Source organism: Pelophylax lessonae, assembly GCF_965119305.1.
Source record: "Pelophylax lessonae genome assembly, chromosome: 7".
Taxonomy (NCBI): domain Eukaryota; kingdom Metazoa; phylum Chordata; class Amphibia; order Anura; family Ranidae; genus Pelophylax; species Pelophylax lessonae.
Window position 1 is genome coordinate 35,373,594 of NC_138774.1, and position 11,064 is coordinate 35,384,657.

The 11,064-nt window shown below is 42.0% G+C and overlaps 1 protein-coding gene across 1 annotated transcript in view; it reads right to left on the reverse strand.

The window, feature by feature from the left end:
• LOC309560418 (uncharacterized protein) overlaps positions 1-10,021 on the reverse strand; it is a gene marked incomplete at its 3' end in the record, with an annotated part of 78,828 nt that extends 68,807 nt beyond the window's left edge. Inside the window, exons 1-2 of the mRNA XM_082264054.1 lie at positions 9,542-10,021; positions 5,204-5,347 (exon numbers count right to left, since the gene is read on the reverse strand). Coding sequence (XP_082120180.1) covers positions 5,204-5,347; positions 9,542-10,000 — 603 coding nt within the window. The 5' untranslated portion in view covers positions 10,001-10,021. The remainder of the gene's footprint in view (positions 1-5,203; positions 5,348-9,541) is intronic.
• Between the last annotated feature and the right edge of the window lie 1,043 nt (positions 10,022-11,064).

The following is an 11,064-nucleotide window of genomic DNA, read 5'->3' on the forward strand; positions in this document are numbered from 1 at the left end:
CTCTCTCTCTCTCTCTCTCTCCCCTTGTGCAGGGTGAATGGTCTTGTCTCCACCTATGCCTGTAAATTATTGCAGGCAGCCTGTAGTGGGTAGAGCCTGCTGGACCCCTCCCACAGCTCTGTTCTCTGCACAAGCTTTGTACAGCACTGTGATGTCACAGCTACTTTTACAAGGTAACATCTAGGTTTTAAAGCAAAGCTCCAGTCATATCTTTAAAAATTATTCGGGGAGAGCATTTGCTTCAAGGCCCCCTCCCCTCTAACAAAAAGCTATTTTTTTTTCTTTGGGGGGGGGGGGGGGGGGGGAGCGCAGGTACCTGGTTCTGACAACCACCTTGCTCCCAATGGTCGGATCGCCTAGGCCCCCCTACTACAAAAAAAAAAAAAAGAAGAAGAAAGAAGCCAAGAGCGGAGGAGGCCTTAAAGCGAAACTACCCCTTTCGGGTGAAGCGCCGCTTTAATGCGCACAAAGTACATTTATACAGCGATGCCAGGGGTTTACACATTAATGGCTGTGTGTTGAGTTATTTTGAGGGGACAGCAAATTTACACTGTTATGCAAGCTGTACACTCACTACTTTACATTGTAGCAAAGTGACATTTCTTCAGTGTTGTCACATGAAAAGATAGAATAAAATATTTACGAAAACGTGAGGGGCGTACTCACTTTACACACACATTTATAATATATATATATATATATATATACATACATACATACATACACACATACATATACACATATACACATACATACAGACACACACACACACACACACACACACATATACACACACACAGTGCCTTGCGAAAGTATTCGGCCCCCTTGAACTTTTGCCACATTTCAGGCTTCAAACAAAGATATAAAACAAATTTTTTGTGAAGAATCAACAACAAGTGGGACACAATCATGAAGTGGAACGAAATTTATTGGATATTTCAAACTTTAACAAATACAAAACTGAAAAGAGTACCATATGCAGCTTGTCCCAATGCTGTGGAGGAAAAAAGCAACTTTTTCTGCAGCCACACTATTTGCTTCCATATACTGCTCTAGCCTCTCCACCCAGGAGCTCCATGACTCAGCAGCAGGATCAAATGGTTGAATAAACCCTATGAAGGCCATGTGTGCTAAAATCCACAATCCTCGTCGCCACTGTTATGTCCCTTAGACACGAGGGTGTTGCTAGCAATGCTGCCAGTATCTGCTCAGCAAGTTACACACGGGCTGGGTTTACTTCTTGACCAGGGAGCTTTATTACTCACTCAGACATGCTGACATGAGAAGTCATAATATAACAGCTTCTGTTCCTAACAGATGTAATCTCTTCTCTGTACCATGCTGCTGCTTCCAGGCTCCACACACTGTGTCTGACTTCCTGGTACAGCCCCTTCCCCATCATGCATCAGGAGAAAAGGGGAAAGGTCACAGTTATACTGCACAAACATCACACAAAATTATTCAGCCCCCTTAAGTTAATACTTTGTAGCGCCACCTTTTGCTGCGATTACAGCTGTAAGTCGCTTGGGGTATGTCTATCAGTTTTGCACATCGAGAGACTGAAATTTTTGCCCATTCCTCCTTGCAAAACAGCTCGAGCTCAGTGAGGTTGGATGGAGAGCGCACAGTTTTCAGTTCTTTCCACAGATTCTCGATTGGATTCAGGTCTGGACTTTGACTTGGCCATTCTAACACCTGGATATGTTTATTTGTGAACCATTCCATTGTAGATTTTGCTTTATGTTTTGGATCATTGTCTTGTTTGAAGACAAATCTCGGTCCCAGTCTCAGGTCTTTTGCAGACTCCATCAGGTTTTCTTCTAGAATGGTCCTGTATTTGGCTCCATCCATCTTCCCATCATTTTTAACCATCTTCCCTGTCCCTGCTGAAGAAAAGCAGGCCCAAACCATGATGCTGCCACCACCATGTTTGACAGTGGGGATGGTGTGTTCAGGGTGATGAGCTGTGTTGCTTTTACGCCAAACATAACGTTTTGCATTGTTGCCAAAAAGTTCTATTTTGGTTTCATCTGACCAGAGCACCTTCTTCCCCATGTTTGGTGTCTCCCAGGTGGCTTGTGGCAAACTTTAAACGACACTTTTTATGGATATCTTTAAGAAATATATCTTTCTTCTTGCCACTCTTCCATAAAGGCCAGATTTGTGCAGTATACGACTGATTGTTGTCCTATGGACAGTCTCCCACCTCAGCTGTAGATCTCTGCAGTTCATCCAGAGTGATCATGGGCCTCTTGGCTGCATCTCTGATCAGTCTTCTCCTTGTATGAGCTGAAAGTTTAGAGGGACGGCCAGGTCTTCGTAGATTTGCAGTGGTCTGATACTCCTTCCATTTCAATATTATCGCTTGCACAGTGCTCCTTGGGATGTTTAAAGCTTAGGAAATCTTTTTGTATCCAAATCCGGCTTTAAACTTCTCCACAGCAGTATCTCGGACCTGCCTGGTGTGTTCCTTGTTCTTCATGATGCTCTCTGCGCTTTAAACGGACCTCTGAGACTATCACAGTGCAGGTGAATTTATACGGAGACTTGATTACACACAGGTGGATTCTATTTATCATCATTAGTCATTTAGGTCAACATTGGATCATTCAGAGATCCTCACTGAACTTCTGGAGAGAGTTTGCTGCACTGAAAGTAAAGGGGCTGAATAATTTTGCACGCCCAATTTTTCAGTTTATTTGTTAACAAAGTTTGAAATACCCAATAAATTTCATTCCACTTCATGATTGTGTCCCACTTGTTGTTGATTCTTCACAAAAAAATACAGTTTTAAATCTTTATGTTTGAAGCCTGAAATGTGGCAAAAGTTCGCAAAGTTCAAGGGGGCCGAATATTTTCGCAAGGCACTAATATCTCATATGAGATCCTGCGCACAGCTGCTACTCAGTGAAACTGCTATAGGGCGGTCGCCAGGGCTCATAGGGAGTGGCTTGAGAAATGACGTCTGTCATTCAACTCAGAAGACTGAGCATATCTTGTAAAGAAAAACAAGTACTGTGTGGGACAACTCTGGATTGAACGCAAGTATTGCTTTTGTTATTTGATATACATTTTTTTTGGTATCCTGCTTTAAAACATTCATGCCTGCAAAAAACAAATACAGTAAAACCTTGGTTTGAGAGTAACTTGGTTTAAGAGCGCTTTGCAAGACAAGCAAAATTTTCAAATAAATTTTGACTTGATATACAAGCGATGTCTTGATATACAAGTAGTCTCAAGTCACAGCTAAGTATAAAAGAGAAGAGAGGCGCCTCTAAGTGTAGCAATATGGTTAAATTTAATGAAGGTACAACATGCTTGGAACAGGCACATCTAAGGATGCAGGCATCCGGGGTAAAGCTGTCCACATAGACCATCCTCCGCACCGACATCTACGTCATCCCTTCCATGCTGCCCCTCGCTTTCAGATCGCTTTACTGCAAGGTGGTCTTCCCGGTCAGGATTACAGACTGGCACCCGGGGGTGCAAAAGATAGTCTATGTGGACAGCTTAAAGCCCTGTACACACGTAGCGATCATCGGCCGAACGATCGTCCGTCTTTTGTCCAGGGCTGTCCTGTCGGTGGAAAACTGCAAAAGACTGCACATGAATTTTGTCGGCCAACAACAGCCGACTGCAGAAGTGATGTCATGTGATGGTTAACTTTCCTTGTCTTTTTTCTTTTCTGAGCATGCCGAGTCTTGCAAATCTGCTGATTGTCGGCCGAATTCTGTACTGACTGGCAAACAATCGGCCGTTCTGGTGACGGCCAACAAATATTTTAAAGTCTGCACAACAGATTCTGTTCGGCCGAAAATGCGCTTTCGGCTGTCGGAAGCATCATACTAACAAGCCTACAATCGGCCGATCGGTCGGCGGCCGAATATTTGCGGCCGACAATTGGTACGTGTGTACGGGGCTTTACCCCGGATGTCTGCATACTTAGATGTGCCTGTTTTATTCATCAACCATGTGAGTTGCTAAATGTTATACCTTCATTAAATGGAACCATATTGCTACACTTAGAGGCGCCTCTCTTCTCTTTGATACTCTGTAGCTCCTGCTGGATTTTGCTTCTAATCCCCTTATGGAAGCTGCTATTTGTGGATGGACATTTTATGGTTATATAACCTATCGCAATGCTATAATCTTTTTATATGGACTATAAACTGAAGGACTTATGAATAAATGGTTGTGGAACGAATCATCTGAGTTTCCATTATTTCTTATGGGGAAGTTCGCTTTGATATAAGAGTGCTTTGGATTACAAGCATGTTTCCGGAACGAATTATGCTCGCAATCCAAGGTTTTACTATACAGTGATTGGTGTAGCAGTGCATGGAAGCCATACAGATTTAACTTCAGCTTGTTCAATTAAAGTAGAAGTTCAGGCTAAAACTAAAATCTCTAAATCTACTTGCATCCATGACTAACCTATCTAGCCCTGTTAAGAAGAAATCACTATACATACCTTTTATGAAGCCCGTCTCGTCCCACTCTGAGCTGTCAGCATGGGAGTGTGCAGAGGAGGCAGCCAACAACAGAAGCCCCATAGTAAGTCTTTGGGTGGCGTCACTTCCCAGCCGTTGACGGTTCTCTCCTGCACACAGCATCTGCCCCTGGCGACCAGACCAAATCGGCTTCAGAAAAAGGTATGTATAGCAATTTTTGCTTTACTGGGTTAGATAGGTTAGTCTTAAGTTGTGCATGTAAGTAGATTGAGATTTAATTTTTACGGTGATCGTCTGCTTTAAGCATTCACAAAACAATCTGGAAGCCAATTGGCTTCTAGGCAGAGCTGCACCAGATTTTGCACTCTGCAGTTTTAGTAAATTAACCCCACTGTGCCTACCTCCCAAAGCTGCAAAGCTGGGTGAGCTACATGGCAGGTATATTTTAGATGTATTATGCCTAGTACACATGATGAGAAAAATCACCCAATAATCTTTTCATTGGTACACAGCGTTCAAGATCCGATCATGGCAGTTCATCCAAAAATATCTGTCAAGTGGGCTGTACCAGGCCCCACTATTTCTAACGGCAGCCCTGGCCGTGTGTACCAAGCAGTAGGGCAAGTGTTGATAGGCAAATCATGCAGAATTAATTGTAGGTGAATTTGAACTGCTTTTGCACTCCCATAGACTTACACTGGGAGAAATTTGAAGCCCGTATTTTCTACCAGTCTGAACGTATCGCCACTTACCACCACTACTGTTACTGAAGCTACATCTGTAGGCTTCCTTGCCATTGTTGTAGCGTCATTTCTGGGTCTTCCTTTTCTGGGTCTTCCTCTTCTTCTTTTTGTGCCAACAAGAGCTTCCAAGGAAGCCTTGAGTTCCTTGTTAACCTTAAGGAAAAAAAAATAAAGAGAATTCTGTACAAGATGGCTCCATACCACAGACTGTCGAGCTGCACAAAAAACTATTACACATCAAAATGACCCCTCCCATGGGCCATACTTCCTACTGCCCACCAAGCCTTTTACCACCATTGTTCTGTGGCGTGTCAGGATCTGGATACATACAGTACATCTATATAAAACCGTGATAAAAAATTAATCTGCACGTTGACATAAATAAATGCAAAAACATAAATAGTGAATATAAAGTGATATGTGCAATCAATAAAGTGGCAATAGCAAAGTGCTGCTGTGATAATGTCCAGTGAAATCACCAAAACTATTAAATAAATTTAGAAATAAGTCCAAAAACAGTCCTTAAAGTGCTTAAAAAAGAAAAGATCTGTGCTTCATTGGAACCAGTGGTGATTCAATAATTTTCAAGCGGTGATCCGGTGATGTGTGGGGTGGGAAAAACACCATGCACCCCTCCAATGTATCCCGCACTCACCAGAGATATATACCCCTGCGGGGGTAATAAGCCTTAAGGTGTTAGCCTCTCTCCTAGGAATCACGATGACGTCAGCTGTGACGAAACGCGTCGTGCGTGGTTACGTCATTTCCGCCCCACTGGAACGCAGATCCGGTCGCTGGTTATCGTAGCGTCCCGGAAGTAGCCGCCAACGAGGGACTCGCGGCCCCTACTGCTTATGATGCTTGCTTTGCCTTGTTTTAAATGTGAGTACAGTCTTTTTATACTTTAATAAACGGATTAAAAACGGTACTTCACTATATGAGGTCTTCCTTTCTACATGTTATCTGGGAATATCTCCCCATATTGGAGTATGGATTATTATGGTGACCTTGCCTATTGAAGATATTTGACCGCATTGAGAATTGACACCCAGGGATACTTCCATCTAAAAGCCCAATATTGTGATTCCTAGGAGAGAGGCTAACACCTTAAGGCTTATTACCCCCACAGGGGTATACATCTCTGGTGAGTGCGGGATACATTGGAGGGGTGCATGGTGTTTTTCCCACCCCACACTTATCACCGGATCACCGCTTGAAAATTATTGAATCACCACTGGTTCCAATGAAGCACAGATCTTTTCTTTTTTAAGCACTTTAAGGACTGTTTTTGGACTTATTTATATCTAAATTTATTTAATAGTTTTGGTAATTTCACTGGACATTATCACAGCAGCACTTTGCTATTGCCACTTTATTGATTGCACATATCACTTTATATTCACTATTTATGTTTTTGCATTTATTTATATGTCAATGTGCAGATACATTTTTTATCACGGTTTTATATAAATTTATTCACTGTGTTTTTACATCTAATTACACATCATATATTTTTTCAAATCCCTTTCATATATATTTTTTTAATCCCTTCCATATATATATATATATATATATATATATATATATATATATATATATATATATATATATATATATATATATATATATAATTTTAAGATCCCTTCCATATTAGTATATTTCTTTACCCTTTTAACAGGCAGCGCCATTTTACCTCGTTTTTACTCTTATACGGTCTGATATAGCCCTTTGGACTATATTTTGGGGTAGGCTGCAGCCTTATTAATATCCATTAGCGCGGAATCTTACCTCTTTTACATACAGTACATCATTTTGCATCTGGAAGTGGCTCCTCTTACTGTGTCCCCTGAAATGCTAGTTAGCTCTCTGCCTGATCCCTTAGAGTCCATTCACACTAATACGACTTGTCAGCCTGACAAGTCGCGGACCGTCGCGGTCCATTGTGTAGTACAGGAACGGTTCTAATAGGAGCGACACAAGTCGCTCCGACTTAGAAAAAGGTTCCTGTACTACTTCGGGGTGACCTGGAGCGACTTGCATAGACATTCATTTTATGAAGTCCATGCAAGTTGCGCTGCACGCGACTTCACAGGTCGCCCCTGAAGTCGCGCCGTATTAGGGTGAATGCGGTGTCAAGTCAACCCTGCTTTAGATCTTTCTTTCTGGTGAACTTTAAACTCCTTGCTCCTATCATGAACTTCCTTTTAAAGCCATGTCTCTGCACTTGCTGTTTGCCAGATTATTGTGCTCTATTCCAGCCAATATCTTGCTTTTTGCACTCCGTATTTTCTCTACTACTTGTTACCAACCTTTGGCTTGTTTATTGACTATGCTTCTGCCTGATCTCCACATGCTTCCATCTGTTACCAATCCTTGGCTTGTTTGTTTATAAACTACACTACGCTTCTACATACATAGTTAGTCTGGATGAAAAAAAAAAAACATAACACACACCCCAATACCCAGAGGAAGGCAAAATACCGCAGCGAGGCATGATTCAATTCATGACTACAGGGGAAAAAAATTCCTTCCTGATCCCCCGAGAGGCAATCGAAAATTCCCTGGATCAACTTTACCTATAAATGTTAGTATCCAGTTATATTACAGTATATACATTTAGGAAAGAATTTTAGGCCTTTTTAAAAGCAATCAACTGAGCTAGCCAGAGCCACCTCTGGAGGGAGTCTATTCCACAATTTCACAGCTCTTACTGTGCAGAAACCTTTCCGTATTTGGAGATTAAATATTTTTCCTCCAGACGTAAAGAGTGCCCTCTTGTCCTCTATATCGACCTTAAAGTGAACGTCACCTCATTGTAAGCTATACCTCTTTTAGGTTTGTGAGGTTTGTTTATTGTATGTACCGTTGTTCATTTATGTACATCAGGGTTCATACACATTTTCACCAATAAAATTCCATGACTTTTCCATGACTTCACGTAAATATTCATGACCTAATGTTTCATGAAATGTCTATGTATACATGTTAAATAAGAAGAAAATCCATGTCACACCCAGCATATTTTTACTAAAATAAATGACAATCTTTGTAGTGTACAGTAGGGTTTCGTTTCTGGATACAGCGTGACTCAAAATGGTGATGACGAGGGGGTGCGGTAACCGAAACGGTTACCGCCCCCTTCCGCGTCATCATCACGTTCATGCGGGTGGCCCCCCCTCCAGTGACGCTTCCGCTGCCTCATTGGTTGATAATCTCCCGGCTGTTACTGCTGCTGCTAGCCAGTCACAGTGTCTCCAGGCAAACCGCGGCCAGCACTCCCCGCTGCCTGATTGGGTCATCTCTTCGGCTGCTGCTGGCCAGTGACAGCACGCGCATACCGTGGACCCGGAAGGACGCTTATAAAGAGAAATGTAAATACAGTATGTGGCAATATAATTATCATAAAATAATTAAGCATCCGCTCCCCGCTCCTCCACAGTAATTTAATTCCATGACTTTTACAAAACCTATTGTGTTTCCTAATTTTCCATGACCTTTCCAGGCCTGGAAAGTGTCATCTAAAAATTCCAAAACTTTTCCAGGATTTTCAGGACCGTACAAACCCTGGTATATCTTCTCTAGACACTTGAATCATGCCTACTCCTGATGAAGTGAAATTTTTCACGAAACACGTTAGTTTGACACAGGCAATTTCATCAATTACAAGTTGTTATTATACCCTGTTTCAATGACCTTGTTAAAGTTCTATTTTACTTATTTGTATGTACCAGGATAATATCGCATTACTTTGTACCTTTTGTCTTAGACCATGCATATTTACCTAGGTTTCACTCATGTATATCCCATTACCATGGGTTACACGTTTTTATTGAGCATTTTGGTTTTACCATTACTTGGTTTACGGACGGTCAATAAATATACGATTTTAATACTATCCTTCTGGTCCCTCTCATTATGTATTCATGTTTATTCCGTGGCTGGTCACACCTTTTATAAAGTCCCAATTTTGCTTTTATTTTCTTGCTCTATTGCATTAGGGATGGAGACTCTGTTGGTCAGGAGTCTCATACAAAGTCCCAATTCCTTTTCCCCCACACCTGCAATAAAGGGTTAAGCGTGTCCCAATTCCTTTTCCCCCACACCTGCAATAAAGGGTTAAGCGTGACAGGTACTTGGGGAGCCAAGTGTCAGTCCGGTCTGAATAATGTGTCCGGGTTTTAGGCAGTCTGAAACCTGGACACGATTCAAAATCTGGACTGTCTGGGTGAATCCTTGATGGGTGGCAACCCTTGGCTGTGTGAATATTTGTCACATTCATACAGCAACATTTTTTTTTATATAAAAACAGACCCCCCGTGTGTTATATATTGTAAATTTTCACCATACCAGTATCTTTTTACTTGCGCTCCTTCCTTTTTCATCCATGTACTTTTTCATTAAACTGGTGCTATAGGTTGGACCCTGATGACTGACTGATGCGTTTTCACGTTTTACCAACGGATGAGGTCCTGCTCTTTGCATCATCACATCTTTAGCCGCTGATTTACGTAGCCTCAGGAGGCCCTCTTTCCTTTGTATCATTATAGATGCATTACTTGAATCTTCCATAGGTTCCATTTTGTTTCTTGGACTCTCTGACACTTTTGTCTTTGGAATGTCCACAGCTGGTAGTCTGATTAAACGCGGTCTACCTCGCGCTCTTTTTACGGGGACATCCTGTGGTCTTTTCAGCAGTGAATTTATTTTAGAGATAACAGTAACTTTCTTTGTGCTTCCAAGAGGTCGCCCTCGTCCTCTTTTCTCAGAGAGCCCTGCCATGATTGGGAGGGGTTTTGATTCAGCCATGCTGGTGTTAACCCTTAATTAATTTCCGTAGTTCTTCAAACCTCTCAGTGTCCCACGGCTACATCGGTAGAAATAGATCTGTAAAATTAAGGAGGACATGTTCAAGCTATCTGCAGATACAAGAGGCAAAGCTCATCTTTTCAAATAAAATGGACTGTGCAGTCAAGGAGCCTCAGTAGGTTAAAACATACTTTTGAAAAATTTGGTTTATTGTACTTGCCACACCTGTGGGCCAATTGTGGCACCCCAAAGCCTGGCAGAAAAGAACTCCTATAATAAGCATTTCTCTGTCTCGGCTAGTTGCTATTATGCGGCATATGTTAAGTGTACACCTTCAGCATAACAGTGAGCGCTCTCCCTCATTAAAAAGCCGTGCATGGGCAGCGCGCTCGCTCTGACGCAGCAACACTGATCTCATTTGGGTTTTAAATTGATATTAAACCTTCAACTTTATTAAAGTGTAACAAACAAACAAAAAAAAAAAAAAAAAAGGAAACACTTTAAGGGTCCATTCACACTAGCGCAACTTGTCAGGCGACTTGGTCGCCTGACAAGTCGCGGTCGCTCGCTCGCCATTGAACAGTACAGGACCTGTTCTAATAGGAGCGACACAAGTCGCTCCGACTTAGAAAAAGGGTCCTGTACTACTTTGGGGCGACCTGGAGGCGACTTGCATTGACTTCAATTATATGAAGTCCATGCAAGTCGCGCCGAGGTCGTGGTGCACGCTGGGCACCGCGACTTCACAGGTCGCCCCACCAAGTCGTGTCGCTGCAGTCTGAATGGGCTGTAATACACAGTAAAACCTTGGATTTTGACTTTATAAACAAGCAGTGTCATGTCACAACTGAGTATAAAAGAGAAGAGAGGCGCCTCCAAGTGTAGCAATATGGTTACATTTTTTTTTTTATTTGAAAATTCTTTATTAGATTTAGAGAAGAAAACAACATACAAAACAGAGCCGTTGGGCATTCCCTGGCTCAACAACACAAAAGTAAAACAAAGCAACAATAAAGTATAAAAACATCCCCAAACAAGGCTGCACCCAGCTGCTACAGAAGGTT